General features: G+C 48.9%; 1 protein-coding gene across 6 annotated transcripts in view; it reads right to left on the bottom strand.

Moving 5' to 3' along the window:
- Positions 1-3,272: 3,272 nt before the first annotated feature.
- EFCAB6 (EF-hand calcium binding domain 6) overlaps positions 3,273-19,636 on the bottom strand; it is a 202,197-nt gene continuing 185,833 nt past the window's right edge. For 4 of the 6 annotated variants that reach the window (XM_074271902.1, XM_074271905.1, XM_074271901.1 and 1 more), the window contains 6 exons: positions 16,367-16,594; positions 11,814-12,050; positions 9,948-10,125; positions 8,166-8,350; positions 5,959-6,108; positions 3,274-4,828 (listed from right to left, as the gene is read on the bottom strand). In XM_074271902.1, coding sequence (XP_074128003.1) covers positions 4,697-4,828; positions 5,959-6,108; positions 8,166-8,350; positions 9,948-10,125; positions 11,814-12,050; positions 16,367-16,594 — 1,110 coding nt within the window. In that variant the 3' untranslated portion in view covers positions 3,274-4,696. Of the gene's footprint in view, positions 4,829-5,056; positions 5,285-5,958; positions 6,109-8,165; positions 8,351-9,947; positions 10,126-11,813; positions 12,051-16,366; positions 16,595-19,636 lie in introns of those variants that run through there. The other 2 variants (XM_074271903.1, XM_074271907.1) reach the window with 2 other exon arrangements.

Below are 19,636 nucleotides of genomic sequence, written 5' to 3'. Positions count from 1 at the left end.
TGATCACATCTTGGGTCTGTCTGCCCATATCGACTTCTGTTTCCCAAGGCAAGTTGGGAAGAAGTTGACTGGGAATGGAGTTCTGGTAAGAATGGGTTGGAGAATGGGGATGTTTAGTCCAGAAAAGGCTGAGGGGGCAAGAGGACACATAGTCACTGTCCATTCATGAGGGAGAAGGATTTTGCCCTTTTCTATACAGTCAACTTGATATGAGGAAAACTTCACAATAATCGGAGCTGTCCAGCAGCTGCTTTTGGAGGGAAAGAAGTATCTTTGTTCCCAAAGGCTCCTCTTTCAGTGATGATATAAGATTCTCCTTTCATTTGAGAAAGAGTTCCAGCTAGAAAACCTCTACTTACTTTCTCCTGAGTGAGAACCTGAACAAGTCACTACCCTCACTGAGTCTGTGCAAAATACAGGTAATAGTTATAATACCTGATTCCCAGGGTTGTTGAAAAGAAAACTGTTGGCAATCATTTTTTAAAACTTTATCTTGTTCAGATTGGAAATGCAGGATATCTGACTGTCTTAGCCCATCTCATCTCTGAACTCCATAACTCAAGAGATCCCCAAGTTTCAGCCTCCCCAGTGGCTAGGATTATAGTTATTTAGCAATCTTTAAATATTATGGGGTTATTAATAAATCAAGGAGAATTTCTTAGACACTTGCTAAGTGCCAAGTGCTGTGCTAAGCTCTGAAAATATGCCTATGACTACAGGAAGTCCAGAAAGTAACAGGAGAAATCCAGGAGCAGAGTGAAGGAGTGAAGGCTGGACTGGGCACTTGCCCAAAATGGAAGCTGCAGAATAGAGCAATATTCCAGAGAAGAAACCATTGAGGAATGAAGGAAATGTGAGTTTTTACAACTCAGCTGCAATCACCTCCTTCCAGGGGTTGTTAGGAGGAAAGAATGAGCACTTCTATTTATTCATCAAACAGTTATTAAGCATGTGCCAAGATGCCCTGCCCTCGAGGAGCTTACAGTCTCCTACAATGCTTTACACAAACACAAATGAGCATCCTATTTGATTTTTTCGTGCAGCATGATAATTGTGGAAATGTGTATAGAAGAAGCGCACATGTTTAACATAGATTATTGTTCATCTAGGGGAGGGGAGTGGGGAAGAGGGAAAAAATTGGAACACAAGGTTTTGCAAGGGTAAATGTTGAAAATTATGCATATGTTTTGAAAATAAAAAGCTTTATATAAAAAGAAAATTAAAAAAGAAAATAAAATGAAATACTATTTGCAACCCTTTACAGAGAAATGCCCCGTAGAAGAAGCCAGGCAGCTCTTTATGGAGAACTGCCCCATAGAGTAGGCCAGGAAACCCTTTACAAAGAACTGCCCCATAGAGTAAGGCAACCATTTCCAGAGAACTGCCCCATAAAGTAGGCTAGGCAATAGTTACCAGAAGGAGGCCAGCCAAGGACACACAGATGAAAACAACATGGGAGTTGGGACTTGAGGCTAAGTTTTCCGACTCCAGGACCAAATGAATGATCAACCAGCCAGTCAACAAACATTTGTCAAGCACTATGTGCCAGGCACTGACCTAGGTACTAGATTTAAAAAAAACACATAGAATGTGATTTCAAGGAGCTTTCATCTGGGGGAAACATTCCTTATAAATATAAATAAAATATTTATCAAAAAATATTAAGCAATTGGAGGGGAGACCAGTAGTTGGAAAGATGAAAAAAAGGCTTTATGGAGAGGGTAGCACTGCATCCTAAGGGATACTGGGAATTCTGAGATACTACATGCATCGCAAACAGAGGCATAGTCAAGGCAAAGGCTGGAAGGTGAGGTGGCATGTCTGAGGAATAAGGAGAACAATTTGACCCTGACCCCTGGGCTTCAAGGAGAGAAGAGTCATGATGCTGGAAAGATTGAGTGGGGATAAGTCATGTAGGGTTTTGAATGCCAGAGCAGTTCCTAGGCAATGGGAAGAAACCAGAGTTTAGCATCATTATGCTAGAGCTTTAGGCAAATCACCTTGGCAACTGGGTGGATGATGGAGTGGGGAGGAACCTGAAGTAGCCAGACTTGCCTTGAAATAATCAAGGCAAATTCTCCAATTGATAAATGGTCAAAGGATATTAACAGGCAATTTTCAGATGGTGAAATTAAAATTATTTCTACCCATATGAAAAGATGCTCCAAATCACTATTGATCAGAGAAATGCAAATTAAGACAACTCTGAGATACCACTACACACCTCTCAGATTGGCTAAGATGACAGGAAAAGATAACAAATGTTAGAAGGGATGTGGAAAAACTGGGACACTGAAACATTATTGGTGGAGTTGTGAACAGATCCAATCATTCTGGAGAGCAATCTGGAACTATGCTCAAAAAGTTATCAAACTGTGCATACCCTTTGACCCAGCAGTGTTTCTAGAGCTTATATACCAAGGAGATCATAAAGGAAGGAAAGGGAACCACATGTGCAAAAATGTTTGCAGCAGCCCTTTTTGTGGTGGCAAGAAACTGGAAACTGAGGGAATGCACATCCCTGGAGAATGGCAATAAATTGTAGTATATTAATGTTATGGAATATTATTGTTCTGTAAGAAACAGAAGAATAATTTCAGAGAGGCCTGGAGTGAAATGAGCAGAACCACAAGATCATTGTACATGGCAACAAGATGATTATACAATGATCAATTCTGATGGACTTGGCTCTCTTCAACAATGAGATGAACCAGGGGCGGAGCCAAGATGGCAGAGAAGCCACACACGACTTTCTAGGTTCTCTATTTAATTCAGCCTCAAAAATAGCACTTGACTAGTAAAATCCACGAAGATTAGAAGTACAACAACTTACCAGCCAAAGAGAATCTGGAATTTCATCAGAAAAGGTACTGAGGGGCGGGAAAAGACCAGGGAGGACAGTATTATTATTATTATTAGAATCTCTGGGGTTCTCTAAGTATACCGTCATATCATCTGCAAAGAGTGATAGTTTGGTTTCCTCATTACCTATTATAATTCCTTTAATCTCTTTCTCCACTCTTATTGCTGAGGCTAGCATTTCTAATACAATAGTGAATAGTAATGGTGATAGTGGGCAACCTTGTTTCACTCTTGATCTTACTGGGAAAGGTTTCAGTTTATCCCCATTTCATATGATGCTTACTGACGGTTTTAAATATACGCTCCTGGGTGAAACAACAAATCATAGACACAATTAATAATTTCACTCAAGAAAATGATAACAATGAGACATCATACCAAAATTTGTCTTTCTTCCCAGGTTATTTTTACCTTCTGAATCCAATTCTTCCTGTGCAACAAGAAATTCGGTTCTGCACACATATATTGTATCTAGGATATACTATAACACATTTAACATGTATGGGACTGCCTGCCATCTAGGGGAGGGGGTGGAGGGAAGGAGGGAAAAATTCAGAACAGAAGTGAGTATAAGGGATAATCTTGTAAAAAAAATTATCCATGAATATGTACTGTCCAAAAAATTATAATTATAAAATTAATTTTAAAAATTAAAAAAAAATGAGATGAACCAAATAAGGTCCAATTTATCAGTGATGAACAGAACCAGATACACGCTGCGAAAGAACACTGGGAAATGAGAGTGGACCACAACATAGCATTTGCACTCTTTCTGTTGTTGTTTGCTTGCATTTTTGTTTTTCTTCCTAGGTTATTTTTACCTTCTTTCTAAATCCGATTTTTCTTGTATATCAAGACAACTGTATAAATATGTATACATATGTTGTATTTAACATATAATTTAATATATTTAACATGTATGGAACTACCTGACATCTAGGGGAGGGGGTGGAGGGAAGGAGGGAAGAAGTTGAAACAAAAGTTTTTGCAAGGGTCAATGTTGAAAATTTACACATGCATATATTTTGTCAATAAAAAGCTATAATAAAAAATGTCTGGAGGACTTTTAAAAAAAATAATCAAGGCAAGAAGCAATGAGGTCCTAGCTTAGGGTGGTGACTACATTGTAGAGAAAAAAATGAATGCAAGAGATGTTGAGGTAGAAACAAGATTTGGCAACTGAGTCACCCGAAGGGATGAGGGAAGATGGAAGCTGGAAAGATCGTGATTCCAGTTCTTGATGTTGTCGGCTTAGCTCAGTCTCCGGGGAGAGGCAGAAGCAAACTTCTTGCTCACCTACAAGGTTCTTTTTCCTAAAACCTGGGGACCAACTTTCCAAAAGTGCTTGTGCTTTCTTTTTCTGTGACATCCAAGGGCTCAATATTTGCTCTCTGACAAATCAGGTGGTTTTCATTCTGGGCCTTTTGAAGGCAAGAATAGAAGGTAGAGGTCTAGAGTGGAGTCTTGAGATGATGAGGGGTATGGACAGAGCAGGGACTAGGAAGCCAGAGATCTTAGAATCACAAATTTTAAGCTGGAAGTCAAGGTTGTCAAGACCAATATTCTCGGCTTACAGAAGAGGAAACTGAGATTTTGTCCAAGACCACAGTCCAAAGTGGAACTCAAGGCTCCTGACTACAAATCCAGCATTGTGGAAAGGGGTTCAATTGCTACCTCCATTCTTTATCACTGTGTGGCCTTAGGTACATTTCTCTCTCCTCCAAAATGAACCTCAGTTTGCCCATCTGTAAAGAAGGGATTGTAACTGGGAGCTGACCCCAATGCCAAAATTTCATATGCGAAAATCAGAAAATTCTCTAGTAGTCGTTCATGTCTACCAGGAGGCTGTGGTTGGGGTCGGGATAGAAATGTGGCTTCTGATGATGATTCTCTTGGCTCTAGGCTCCTGGTGCTTCAGTTTTCTCATCTGTGAAATGTTGTTCTCTCCAGCTCTCTCTATGGGATCCTAGAAATCACACAAAATACAAGGTGGTGGGCAGTCATGGGTCCTGGGGCAGAGGGGGGATGGGACGAGGTCAGAGATCCAGGGACCAAATGGAAACAATTAAATGTTGGGGAGAGAACTAGAAATGTTTTTTCACAGAGAAGGAGGGGACAGAATGAGGAAGGGTTTTCACAGGAGAAGGAGGGGAGCCCTTTTCCCACGAGCCCTTGAAAAGGAAACGAGGCTAGCTAGCTTTCATGAGTTTATTAGTTTCTTAGCATCCACATAGATTCTCTGGCAGAGCCCACCGTTTCATGAGCTGGCTGACACTTGCAGTTGAGCCCCCATCATCACCTACTGAAGAAAGGCTCGTAAGAAATCATTATAGGATATTTTTGAAGACAAAGTTTTATCGTAATATTCCAAAATATGAAAGAACTCCTCTTCAGACAGATTGATCCCATATTGCCGCAGAACCTAGAGAATGGAGGATATGGGATTAGGGGAGCCAGGGGATGGGGGGAGCAAGGAGATGGGGCTGGTCCAGGGAGGAGGCTGAGCTTGTTCTCCTGGGGAGGCTGGAAGTGAGAGGCAGCTTTCAGCTCAGTTTAAGAAAGGAATATCCCACAGTGGAACTGGCTGACAAAGCATGGACAGCAGTTTTATCAGAGTGGGACACCCTTAGCAGAGATCTGAGAGAGAAGGATCCTCTTAGAAAGATTGGGGTGGGGTGGGTGCACTCTAGGGTCTGTTCCAATTGTTAGGGAGTCTCTGGGACTCTACAAGAGCAAGGAGCTCCAACCTCCAGTTTAAAAAGGATACCTGTATTATTGAGGTAATCGCTGATGTCCCGCCTAGGTCTAAAAGAAGGTCAGAACTGGGAGGGGCCTTAGAATAGGGATTGGGGGGGGGGTGGGATTTAAAACAGGAGATGTCAGAATTAAAGGGGTCTGAGAACAGGGAATGACAGGGCTGGGAGGGGGCTTAGAACTGGGAGTGTCAAAGGTGGGAAGCTGTAATCTGCCCTGGAGGAGGGGCCGCCCTGTGATGGAGGGTAGCAGCAAAGATGGGTGAGAAGGGACCACTCTGACTTCGGCCCCTTCTCTCCTGGCCCCTTCTCCCAGACCAGAGGCCCCAGGGCCTCTGCTTACCTTCCGGAAGTCAGCTATGCTTAAGAGGCCAGTCCCAGATTCATCATAGCTTTTGAAAGTACGCCGCATAGGTCTCCAGCAGTGGAGGATTTTGGGCTGAATTCTCAGCAGAGCCGCGTAAAAAGAAGCACTCTGAGTTCCTGCCCCTTTCTGGTTAAGGGAGACAGAAGGAAACCCACAGACTTGTAACAACATTCGGGGGCAGAACCAGCCAAAGAGCAGCCTCCACACTTCTCCGTGCTTGGTGCCTTGCCCCACAAATCCCTGCCTGGAAGCCCTGACATGGAGGACAGCTGCTTAATTAGGGAGAAACAAAAAGATACTAGCTCAGACCTGCTTGCCCTGAAGACCCTCAAGGTCAGGACATAGACCCTTGGCTGCTTTTTTCACATTTAGAGTTCATTCGCAGCTCCACCAACAATGCACCAGTAGGCCTATCTTCACACAAGTCTTCCAACATTGACCATCCTCAAGTCCTGGCATCTTTGCCAATCTTGGAGTGAGGTGATACCTCAGGGTTGTTCTGATTTCTATTTCTCTTGACAATCTGTGACATTATTTCATATACTTGTCAATCATTTGTAACTTGGGAGTCGTACTTGTTCATATTCTTTGAGCACTTAGTCTGCTGAGGAATGGCTTTTGCTGTTAGGGAAGTTCCTTCACTCATAGTGAATGGTTCTGGCTGAGTTTCCTCACAGGGATTGCAAGGAAATCCCCCAAATAAGGGACAGCCAACCAGTGGTTCTCAAGGACGCAAGTGAAGAGAGCTCATGATCTTATTGGCCTTTATGGTTATAACCCACTCCATCAGCATCCATTAGCTTGGAAGCTATGGTCATTTAGGCTCTAGCCCTTTATACCTCATGAATGAGTAACTGGGTGGGAGGGGCGTGATGAAGGGAGAACCTCTCACAGAATGTCTTTCATTCAAGTCCCCACCCAGGGGCATTTTGGGAATACCAGTTCTGAGAACAAGCAGTCAGTTGTTTTTTTCCAAAAAGGGCCATCAGCTCCCACACAAGCATTAGAGCTAACAAGACATCGGATATAGAATAGGAATGACTCAGCCCAACAGGGAGCCCAGATCAGGAGCTCTTTGCCTCAGGACAACTCAAGTTTCCCCTCCAGTGGATCCTCCCTTCCCTCAGAAGGGAGTATGAGTAACAAGCCATGAGGCAGTCTTGGCTGCTGCTCCTCCCTTTCCAATCCTTCTTCCTCTTTGGGGACCAAGCTGACGGTCCAGATGGGCTTTTCTCCAGGTCTCAGGGAGGGTCATTATCACCATCTCTTCGTACCTTTTTGCTCTCTCATCTGGACTCCCAATGCCTTGCTTCTAACTCTCCTGGAAGCTTCCTCTTGCCCTGCCTCTTGTGGAGCTTCTTCAGAATCTCGTTCCACATGTCTCTGTGGCCTTTTGTGACCCTTCTCCCTTCTGATTCTCTGTAGAAGTCCCCTTAATACATGGCTAGCTCCATTTCTTCGTCTCTGGCTCTGCTGGCTTTTTCCCCTACCTCAGTACAGTCCCTCATGAACAAAGACAGAGGCTTCCCTTCATGCTCACTACTGGGACTGAGGTGGGGGTAAGGAAGATTCACCTGCTTGAAATGTCACCTTCAGGTGATAGTAATACAATAGAGGCCACGGAACGTGGACCGTCAGAGGTGGGAGGACTGGAACCCAGTCAATCAGAAGCAGTTATTAACACCTACTATGTGGAGGGCACCAGACACTAACAAGACAGAGCAAACTATAGCTAATGGACAGAGGGAAGGCATTCATGTGTCGGAGCAGGGAAGGATCTTACAACATGGAATGACAGCGAGGAGGGATCTCAGAAGAGAGACTCTAGAAGAACACCCCCTGCAGAACCAGAACGTAGCGCTAGTCCACAGCAGTGAGTGTGCTGGACCCACAATCATCAACCCAGCCTCAGACACCGGCTGCATGACCCCGAGCAAGTCAGCCCTGGGCTACCTCAGCTCACTTCTCTAGAAGTCCAATGTCAGCCATCTCCCAGTGCTGTTATGAGGACCACAGTATGTCATCTCTCTAAAGCCCTTTGCAGAGACTACAGCATGTGAGAGTGCTGGCCATCAGAAGAGGATCGGGATTTGTTTGACATCCCATAATTGGCAGGAGTCTGAGTCCAAGTCTGGCCCAGGGGGCTGTGTATGGCCCATAGTGGGCCACGGGCACATACTTACCATCATGTAGACCTGCTGGATCTTCATCCTCTGCATCAGTGAAGTCTCCTTGGGCTTTAGAAGGAGGACACAGCTCTGGAAGAAGTCACAGTAAGCAAACTTGCCATTGTTCTTCAGGTCGTATTTTGTGATGAGATGCTGGCACTCCTCCTTGCTGATGTCCAGGTTGTACTTATCAACCAGAGCTAAGGCACAAAAGGGGAGATTGGGATGATGTCCATCCCTCCATCCACCCATCCATCCATCCATCCATTCATCCATCCATTCATTCATCCATCCATCTACCCATCCATCCATTTGCCCATCCATCCATCTGCCTGTCTATCCATCCATCCATCTAGTCATGTGTCCATCCATCCATCCATCTGCTGCATGATTCATCCATACATACATATATACATCTATCTACTGTTTATCCATCCATCCACCCATCCATACATCTGCCTGTCTGTCCATCCATCCATTCATGCATCCACCCATCCATCTAGCCAGCTGCCCATCCATCCACCTGGCCATCCTTCCTTCCATCCATCCACCCATCCATTCATCCACCTGTCCATTCATCTGCCCATCTATCCATTTGCCTGTCTGTCCATCCATCCATCCATCCATCCATCCATCCATACATACATACATATATACATCTATCCACTGTCCATCCATCCATCCATCTACCTGTCCATCCATCCATCTATCCAATCACAGGCCCAACCATCCACCCGTCCATCCATCTGCCTGTCCGTCCATCCACCCATCCATCTAGCCAGCTGCCCATCCATCCATCCACCTGTCCATCCTTTCTTCCATCCATCCACCCATCCATCCATCCATCCATCCATCTGCCTGTCCATCTATTCATCCATCCATCCATACATACATCTATCTACTGTCCATCCATCCATCCACCCATTCATTCATCCGCCTGTCTATCCATCCATCCATCCATCTATCCCTTCATCCCTTCATTCACGCACCCATGCATCCATCCATCTGTCCATCCGTCCATCCATTCATCCATTCACCTCTATTTCCAGATTTCCTGGCCCCCATTTCCACATCCCTCTCCACATTCTCAAGGACCCTTGAAATAGGAAACATCTTGGGCTGATGAGGAAGCTCAAGAGAAGATCACACTGCCAGGGAATGTCAGCGGTACCATGCCTGCCTGGTTCTCTCCAAAGGAGACTATCAACCTTACTCCACATGCACTTCCCACAGCTATAGAAGAAGGGCAGATATCCTTGTACTCGTTGGACAGATAGGCCCTTAAGGCTCAGGGGGACTCATGGACTGGTGTGGATCCCAAAGCCCTCTCCAGCTCCGCCTTCCCAGAGCCCTGACAGTCGAGAGAATGGCATTATAGGGTGTGATCAGCTCCATGGATACAACTTTTTAGATTTGGTGGGGGGAGGGGAGGAAGAGGGAAAAGCCTAGCAAGGACACTGACCCCCAAGGGCATCCATGTGGTAGGTGGAGCTGGAGCATTTCCTCAGTACTTGGCCATCTAGCTGATGTAGGTCAGAGCTTTTTAGTCTGATGATGGCACAGCAGAGATATGGGACATTCCGGGAATGATGGGATTAGAAAGAGAATAATTGGTAAGGGGGAAATGCCAGTCCTGAAACCGGCCCATAGTCAGACCTTAGCCCTGAAGGCAGGGTCCCCTATCAGGGCTTCTCCAGCCTCAGTTTCCTTGTGTGCCATGTGAGACTAGACCAGGCGATCCCTCCTGGCTCTGGCTCTCTCATGCTCTGTGGCCAATGTGGGGAAAGGAGCTCGAACCTTGGAAGTCGGCCACGGTGATCTCCCCCTGCTTGTCCACGTCCTTCTCCTTGCATTCCTTCAGCATCTCCTTCCAGCAGCCCTGCATCTTCTTTCTCAACTTTGTTTCTATCACTTCGAGGTTCTGCAAGGGGGGAACCCAGGCCCTGGAAGATGTGGAGCTGGAAGTCCCTGGAGCCTAGAGGCAGGAACAAGGAGGGGTCAGACAGGGAAGCTGGACAGCTGGAGAGGTCTCAAGGGCGGTCCCCTCCCAGCCTGCCCTCTGGAGGAAGGAGCAGACGCTCTCCTTGTGGCCAGAGAGGGGTTGTCACTGCCCCTAGCCACACAGGAGGCTTCGGCACTGCTGTCCGGCCTTTGCTGCTTGGGATCTATACAGGCTACACTGATGTGCTGATGTCAGAACAGGAAGATCCCGGGGGAGCTCCCATCAGCAGCTCTCTCGGAGAGGGGGATGGCCTGGCCCAGGATCTCGGTCTGGAACCTGGTGGCCTAACCTCCAAGCATTGTCCCCCATACCCCAATGCCTCCTGAGGCAGCAAACAGGGAATAAGCACCAGCTGGGTGCAGAGCACTGTGCTTTGTACCAGACAATGGGAGCCTAGGAGAGACATAAGACACGTCCACAGCTCAAGTAACACATACAGCAAGGGAAGGGACTGGGGCACCTCCCGCAGAGCTGGCCATATCTTAGCCGCTCACTAAAGACTCCTGACTTCCAGTTCTTGGGGGCAGAGAAGGGGCAGGAGCTGGTGCTGTCCCGACTGAGCCTGCCCACATCCTTGTGCTCAGTAACCCAGGCTGGGTTCCATAATGTGCCTCTCCCACCTCCACGCCTTTGCTTTTGCTGTTCCCCCGTCCAGCATTCCCACTCTTGCTCTTGTCACCCCTTGAGTTCGCACCCTTCCAATGAAAATGCTAGCTCCTCCAGGACCCTTCCCCTCCACGACTACAAAACTCTTCTGCTCCTCTGGATGCCCCTCCCTCTGCTTTCTCACACCGTCTCTGAGGCTGCTGTTTTAGCCTTAGGAAGTTCCCTGGCTGCAGGAGGTGCTTAATAAATGTTTAGTAGATTGAATCAAATCATGAAAACAACAGTTTTCCCAGCAAGAAGCCACACACCTGAGGAGGTCAGCATTTAGAGGAATGGGTCCTCACATGGTATCTCTGTCATTTATTCAGTCACTTTCCCAACAGCTAAACATCTCCAGATACCATCGTAATGTCTGGGTGTGTCTGGGGGCAGCTAGGTGGGTGGGCCACGTGCAGAGGCTGGAGACAGGGATTCCCTTGGGGGGTCCCTGGGCCCAGCCCCCAACAGCTGGATTAAGCTGTGGAGCAAAAGGCTGAGGGATCTGCCATGCCGGGATCCATAGTCTTGCTGACTCATGAGTCCATCCATGACCCTGTGCCCACCCCCCACTTACTGAGTGTCTCCAAGGCTCAAGGCATTGAGGTAAGTGGTGAAGGGAAGAAAGATGGAGGGTCCCAGTGGCTGCCGTCAGACGGCCCTGCTCCAACCCACCTCACAAAAGTGAGACACCCCCCGTGCCTCAGTTTCCCCACCTCCTAAATGAGGACTTGGAGCAGATGACCCATAAGGAACTTTTGGGCTGTCCTCGGATCCCACATTTCTAGAATGTGCTTAATGCCAGTGGGATTAAGGGTGTTTTATGGAAGGGAAACCCGAAGGCCAGAAGAGTTGAAGTGGTTACCCAGTGTCCCTGGGTCAGGCAGGCCTTGCTGCCTCCAGCTGAGGTCCCCTCCCCCCTTATGTGTCCCCACAAGACAGGCCAAAGGAGGACAAGGGTCCCACACCAGCAGGGAAAGCCTAAGCAAGAGACGGAACAGCTCCACTGGGCGGCTTACACTGTCGTGGACAGTCTGGGGGCGCAATGCTGACCCTGGGGCCGAGCTGCCTCCGGCCGCTGGCGCGGACCCCTGCAGGGCGGCCTCGGCCTCCGGAGTGGTGCCTCCAGATCTCTTGACGGATTCTGCCGAGGCCGGAGGGCTCAGAGTTTTCTCCATGTTGAACTTGTTTAAGAACTCCTGGTATTTGAGCCTCCCTTCACTGTTGAGGGGCAGCTCGTTCCACAGGCTCTCGAACTGGTGACAGAGGGAAAGCCGGGTTAGACAGGCAGGAGGAGACGGGGAAGCCTCCACAGGCTAGAACCCTGGGACCCACTTCCATTAGAACCAAGCCACCTCCCCCCCCCCCAATTCCATCCAGCTTCAGCCCTGGGGAGGAAGCAACGGATTGTCCACACTATCTGCAGGACATTTTTAAATGGCGTGGGGACCTCGGGGGGCAGGTCAAGGCCACTCAATCCCATGGTCGGTCACAGAGATGAATGCCGGGGGAGCCTTTGTCCCGGCCAAGGGCCTCCCGGTGCAGGCTCTTTGTCTCTGGGACCCACATCCCCACGGGACACACCTGCTGCTGCCACAGCTCCCGCAGCTGGAGGGAAAGCGGGGCTCCTGACAAAACCAACAGGGAGACATTGGGGGGAAAGGAAAGGATTTGTTGCTTAATGGCCCATGAGTCATGCCGCCAGGAAACCGGGCAGGGGATTGGATTGGATGAGCTTTTTGGGTGACCCTCTCATTCAGAGAGCCCAGTATCCCAAGAGGCTGCAGTTCCCTGCCCTGTCGCCTCCCCATCCCAGCAGAGAGCAGCAAATCCTCTCTGTTTCATCTTCACTCCGGTTCCCCCTCACGGGTGACAGAACCAAGATTTAGCGTGGGCAGGAGCCTCCGGCCCCGTCCTCCCATTGCCTCCATCCCAATGCAGGGCGTGCAAGACTCCCAGCCTAGGATTTTACAGCATAAACCTCTTTAATAAGTTCCCCCCACTGCCACCTTCTCCCTAGCTCTAAATGTTCAGGGCAGGTAGATTTTCTAGTTGACCCCTAAGTCCCAGGAGTACACTGAAGTGCAAAAAGGAAGCCATACCATCAGCCCTGAGCTCTGGAGGATGGACGGGCCTGCAGTGGGGAGAGACTGGAGGAGAGCAGACTCACTTGTGGCTCCTACCCCAATGTCAGAAGAGGGAGGGGGCACTCAGCAGGGGGGGAAGGTCTGAGAGAAAAGGGATAAGTTCTGCTTCGGGCATGTTGAACTTAAGGTGTTTATTGGACATCCAGTTTGAGATATCAGAAAAGCAGGGACGTGAGAGCACAGAGAGGGGGGCAATAATCCATGTTGACTAGAGAAGTCCAAAGGAAGGAGGGAGAAGAGAAGTGGCTCAGGGTAGCAGTCTGTACAGCTAGTTAAAAAGATGGGATCCGGAAGAGGATCCGGCAAAGGAGACAGAGAAGGGGCAGTCGGAGAGCTGGGAGGAGGACCAGGTGAGGATGGCAGAGGGTGTCCGGAATATCTAGAGAACTGAGAATATCAAGGAGGAGAGAATGATAACAACCTGCAGGGAGGTTGGGGGGAGTGAGAGAGGTCCTTGGTGACTTTGGAGAGAGCGGTTTGGGTGAAATGATACTGAATGAATACTAGATGCTGAAGGAATGCAAGGAAATGATAAGGTTGTAAGGGCCAGAGTTGGAAGAAAGGGAGAGGCGGAGAGGAGGTACAAGCGCTTGGTGTATGTGGCCTGTTGGGGGTTAGCTGCAGGGATACAGGGCCAGGGAAGGGCATCTTTATATTGGAAGATGCACGGGAATGCCTCAAGCAATAAGGAAGGATACAGGAGGAGACTGAGAATTATAAACCAAATTGTGGAGGTGACCCAGAGGATTGTGGGAGCGGTCACCTGAGCAGGGGTAAGGACTCCCTCAAGTGAAACGGGCAGGGGTGGCAGAGCAGACCATAGCAGGAGGAAGGGGAGAATAGGGAGCTCACAGCCAACGTCACCCATTTGTTCTGTGAAGTACGAAGCGAGGGCAGAAGGGGGGGGGGCCGGCAGGTCTGCAGAGGGATGGAAAGCTTTGGCTGCATGATTTTCTCCACCTGTGTTCCCTAGTGCGTGTGTAAGACCAAAGGAGTGGATAGTGGGAGCGATACAAGGCCGAGCCTTCCCTGGGCACACATAGTGGTACCAGGGAGCTGGGGGTTCAGGGGAAGAGGAGAGGGTCGAGATGCACTGGCTCACTGAGGTCTCCAAGTGGGAAAAAGCAGGTTACTTAGTGCGGGGAGATGGCCTGGGAGAGGACTGAAGTATCAGGGGAGTAGCTATCAGTCCAGATGAAGAGTAGGGATTTGGAAGGGAAGGCAGGGGTGAAAGGCCAATAACATGGGGTTAGATTAGAGGATTTCAGAATCTCTGCACCTAGAGGGGGTACAATGTGGGTGAGGGTGAGATCAAGGGTTGGAACTGAATGAGGAGGATGAGAAACTGAAAGGTTAGGATGTCTGAGGAAGGTCAATACGTATTACGAAGACCCCTAGTACGAGAGCAGGAGCTGGGAAGAAGAGAAAACTTGCAAGCCAAATAGCGAACTCGAAAGAAAGAGTAACCCCTGAGGGTCTGTAAACAGCATCTGCCAGGATTTTGTTGGGAATATGAACGGCATGAACCCAAAGGGAGTGAGGTACTAAGTGATGGAGGTGGGAAGCAATGGGGAGCGGGAGGAATCCCGGTGCTCCCACCTTCACCTGTGAGCCAGAGAGTGTGTGAAGGGGCAGCCAGTCCTGGAAAGGGTGACTGTGCTTAGGGAAAAGCCGGTTTCAGTAATAACTCATGGATGGGAGGACTGAGAGAGGAAGATTTCAGATCAAGGAAAGTTTGTTGTATATGGAACAGGCATTGCAGAGAGCACCACGGGAGGGCTGGGGGGTGGTTGGTTAAAAGAGGGGTTGGATTGGGATGTCAGGAGGTAGGAGGATTGAGGGGGATGGAATGAATCACCCCTTGGTGGAGGCGGGGAATGGAGTTTGGATGGGGATTTCCAAGAGTTCTGAGTCGCTGGATGGTGTAGGATGGGATATCACCAAGTACGAGAACGGCCATCATTGAGTGGAAGACACTATTCTTCCCAGGGAGGTTGGGGATCTGGCTGGAGTTAAGTGCAGCATGAGATGGGAGGCAAGGGTCAGAGGTAAGGCCCTTCTACACCAGTCCTCTTCCCCCCAAAGACTGGAGGCGAAAGTTCATTCCCCTCCAGCTCTGGTACACTTGCTGAGCCCCTAGCACAGGCAGGAGGGGCTCCACACTGGCCCCTGGAGCCCTGGATGGGGGATGGGTGCCTTTGCTGTGTGGTGCTGAGGAGGGTGATCTGTGTGCCCTGGCAGGAGGAAACTAGACCAACCCTGTATCTGATAGACTGAAGGCCAGAGAGGAGGCTTCTAAAGCCCATGAGCCAGGACGAACGGCCTCCCTGCACCTACTTGTTCTTTCTCTTTGATGAAGGGTTGGACTCAGTGGCCTGTGAGGTCCCTCCCAGCTTAGTGGGGTTTTGTGACCTTGTGAAACCCACTTCCCTCCTCTCAGGATGAGGGGATCAGGCTGAACCATGTCTCTGAGCCTTCTCTCCCAGTCCAAATCCCACCACCGAGCAAGCCTCTGAGCATGGTGGCCCCTTCCTCTCTCCAAGTCTCTGAGTCCTCACCTGAAAATGGGGGTAACCATATTTGCCTTCTTTACCCCGCAGGGCTGAGGGGGAAGGTTTAAAACCCTAAAGTGCCACAGGAGATGACTTAAAAGATTTTCCACGGTCACCCAGACATTGACTTCTGGAGGATTCTAACACAGGGCGCCCAAGACAGGAATGGGCAGAAGACTGGCCATAATTAGTTTAAAAAACAAATTCTAAATTTCATTTAGTCCTTTAACAATGTGGTATCTGAACCTTTCAGAACTCCAAGAGCTGAAGCCCCTCCAGCATCTGGCCCTGCTTTATGTGTCCTGTGTCCATGGGCTCCCCTAGCCTGGAAGCCTTGGCCCTGCCCCTGGGGCACTGTCCAGCTTTCTCCAGGCAGGCCTGAACGCTACTTCAGACAAGGCCTCCCAGACTCCCCAAGTTCTTCTTCTGCTGCTTCTGCCCCGCCCTGGTGCTCTGTCCCTCTCTCTGGGGGGCTGGAAGCTTTTGTCTGGTTCTTCATGTGCACTTGGGATGGAAGCGGGAGCTAGGTCCGAGCACATCCTGCAGAGACTTTACAAATGTTTCTCAGATTTGAGTTTGACCCGAATATCCGTGAGTATATGTCATTTTGGTTCAGACTTTCTAAATGCCTCTAATTTGACCTGAGAGCCGGAGAGGGAGAATTCTCTCCCCTTACTCCCCACTCTGTTAGAACTATAAGGCAGCTGACATTTCTGCGTGATATGTAATAGGCTCCAATATGGTCTCCTTTGCTTTTTTGCCCCCCGATTTCCACGTCAGGCAGCAGATCCCACTGTATGTGTACCAGCTCTAGCGGGAGACCTCCCGGCCCCTCCCCAGCACACCCAGAGGGAGAGAGGGGGAATGTCTTACTTGTTCGTCACTCAGAACCTGGAAGTGACGATTACAGACGATTCTGAAGTCTTCTCTGTTTACCAAGTTCGATTTGCAACAATCAATGTCGGAAAATTCCTGGGATATGTTCAGGTAGCGCGTGGTCACCACGTCCCGGATGCGCATCAGGATCTCCTTCAAGAACTGGTCTTTGGGAGATTTGGGCCTCGAGGCTCTCTGCATTTTTTCAGTCCACTCGGCAGCAGTCTAGACAAAGGAGAAGCGGTAATGGACTCAGCTCAGTGGTGGTGGAGGCTGCCCCCCAGGAGGCCGCCTTTGGAGGCTAACAAATGGGGCCCCCCTTTCCTGGAAGACCTGCCCAAGCAAGAAAGGTTCCCCCCAACAATCATGGCAAACACGAACACAGGCATGGACAACAAAGAGGAGGAAGGAGGTTTGGATTCAAATTCTCGCTCAGCCACGAAATTCGCCTGTGATTGTAGGTCAATTGCTCCATCCCTGAGCCTCAGTATTCAGCCGTACACACCCTAGACAAGGTGCCCGAGGGCCCATTATTAACACACTGTGGGAGCCAGTCGTCAGTCACCTAGCATTGACCAAGCACCTGCTTCCTGGCGCTGTGCTCCAGACATGGAAGGACTCAGGATGAGGGATTTCACAGGAACGGAGAATTCTTGGGGTGGAATCTCCCTCCCCTGATGCAAATAGGCACCTAGCCTCAGACCAGCATCAGGGACCCAGAGGAGTCAGATGACACACCTAATGATGGGTCTGAGGCAGGGCCGGAAGCCAGGTCTTCCGAACTCCAATCCCAGAAGCCACCATGCTGTGCCATCCGAGATATTGTGAGTCTTGTTATTGATAACAGACTGCCTGGAGACTTATTATTCTATCTTTCATTGTGATCGTAGCCGCTACTTTTATTCTGTGATAAAAAGCAGTCATTTTGTCCTCTTGTGCAATAATTGCCCACAGCACATTAAATATAAAAGAAAAACTGTCAAATAGCAACTTGTTCCAGAACCGTTTCTATCGGAACGACACCAAAAATGGGATGATAGAAGTAGTATTATTATCACACTAGTAAACTGCCAAAATGGAACACGAATTCACAAACATTTAAAGAACAACGCTTTAAATAGGAGTTGCCATTCTCGATACATGTGGCCTCCAAACTACAGCAAATAAAAAGCTCTCAAAACCTAGAGAGCAAGGGGAAGAAATCAGAGCCGTCATCGCCGATCCCGCCTGCCGCACAGGTTGTTGGGGACGTTCTCAGGGACTGCAGAAGATCAGCTTTCAGCCACTTTTGTTCCGTTACAAAAAGCCGTCCCTTGATTCGCCTACACAAGAAACCATCACAGGGCAGAATGGTGATTTGTCCCAGGTGAACTGCACCCAAGAAGGGGAGGACAAAATCATCATCATCTTCTTCATCAAAATCATCATGATCACCTCTCCTGGGGTCATTGTGACGGTGCCGCGAGGTCCAGCCCCTCCGCCCCAGAGCATCAACAGTCAGAAGGCATCGTGTTTGATGAATGCTTGGAACTGAAAGTCAAACCACCGGGCCTTTGCCATCAGGAAAAGCACCAATGGTGGACAGGCAGGTTTCAGGGCTTCTGGAATCCCAGCAGCTATAATCACGTGCTCGGGACAAATGGTCAGGCTCATCAGTGGTGCTCCAGGGGTGGGAGAGCAGGAACAGCAAGAAGGGGTTTCAGCACCATCTGCAAAATCCGCCCTCATCACTGGACATTGGAAAGGATAATGACTGCACAGAACCGTCGCACCAGGCCTGGTGGAAGGAAGCCTTCGAGCCACCAGAAAGACCCCAGCTCTGGATTTAGGGGACGCGGTTCAAACCCCACTTCTAAGGTTAACAACCAGTGTCCCTGGACCTCATTTTCCCCTCTGTGAGATGGACCAGATGGAGAACTATGACTGGAGGCCCAGTTCCAGGGAGAGAAAGACCACAGAGCCCATTATGGTAAAGCACTGTGCATCCTCATAGCATCCTCACTGCCCAAATTGAGGTCCTCCTTGAGCCCCGTGACCCGCAGCCATGGGCTTCCCCCTACCCTTGGGGAAGTTCTTGGCAAAGTTCCCCCCAGTCCTCCCCTCCCCAAAAACCTTCAGCCTAAAATAAACTAGCAGCGTCTTAGCTTGACACTCAAGGCCTCTGGACCAGAGCTAGGCTCCAGACTAGCTTTCCTACTAAACACGACTCTACATTGGACTCCAAACCTGCTCCAACTTACCCTTTCCAGCCGCCATATTTTGTACCCATCACCCCCATCCTTATAAATGTGTGCTTAACAGATGCTTTGAAATCTAATTGATCTGAGAACTGAAACTCAAGGACTTTTCTAGCTCATTTTTAAGGAACACATCTCCATTCAATCAAGTGTATAGTGCTATAGAAACAAGACCAGACCTGGAAGTAAGGGACCTAGATCCAAGCCCGTTTTGCCGCCTGCCTCCACCATCTTGGGAAGGTCACTTTAAGGTCAGCCTTCTCATCTATCAAATGAGGACTTCTGAACATAGTGACCCCCAAAGTCCTAACATGAGCCCATGAGAACTCTCCATAAAATGGGGGTGATCCTCACAGGCTCGGTCGATGGGCGCTTCTGTTATGTCATCTAACGTTTCTCCAGGCTCTTGTTGGCCCTGGGAGGATTTTGCCTGAGTCAGATTTCTTCTAAGGGGAATTTGTGGGTCCTCCTGTGCAGCCCTCCCCCCCAGCCTGTCTCGCCGTTGCCGCACTCCGAGGGGGAGGCGATGCCGGGAACGGCAGATGGCTGCTGGTCTGGCCCGATCATTTCTCTGTCACTTCTCCCGGGATCATTATATCTGAATGGAAAAAAATTATGCTTTTTCCCTGACTAGACGGAATGCTTCTCCTAATCAGAGAAGACACCACCATCTTCAGATGCAAATAACACTTTCCAATATTAACTACGCTTTACATAAAAAGTCCCCTCAGGATAGGAGCTACAGCTGTATTATTAAGAGAAGAAATATGAGGAGAGGGATTGAGCATGCAGATGTGGGAGGCAGGTCTGTATTGTGGCGGGTGCTCACTGGCTCACGCGAGCTCCGGCACCCTGGGCCTCCCCACTTGCTTCCCGTCAACAATGGGCCAACAAGCAAGGAGCAGCTCCTTACTTCTTAAGCAGTTAGAATAAAATTATTAGCAGAATTTTAGGCTTAAGACCTATTTATAAGACATTTTCAGGGGATTTCCATTCATTTTAAGAGAATTTATGGAATTCTATTCCAAGC

This window comes from Sminthopsis crassicaudata, chromosome 5, assembly GCF_048593235.1.
Source record: "Sminthopsis crassicaudata isolate SCR6 chromosome 5, ASM4859323v1, whole genome shotgun sequence".
NCBI lineage: Eukaryota > Metazoa > Chordata > Mammalia > Dasyuromorphia > Dasyuridae > Sminthopsis > Sminthopsis crassicaudata.
The sequence above is the reverse complement of the archived record's forward strand: the minus strand, read 5'-3'. Positions and strand labels throughout refer to the sequence as shown.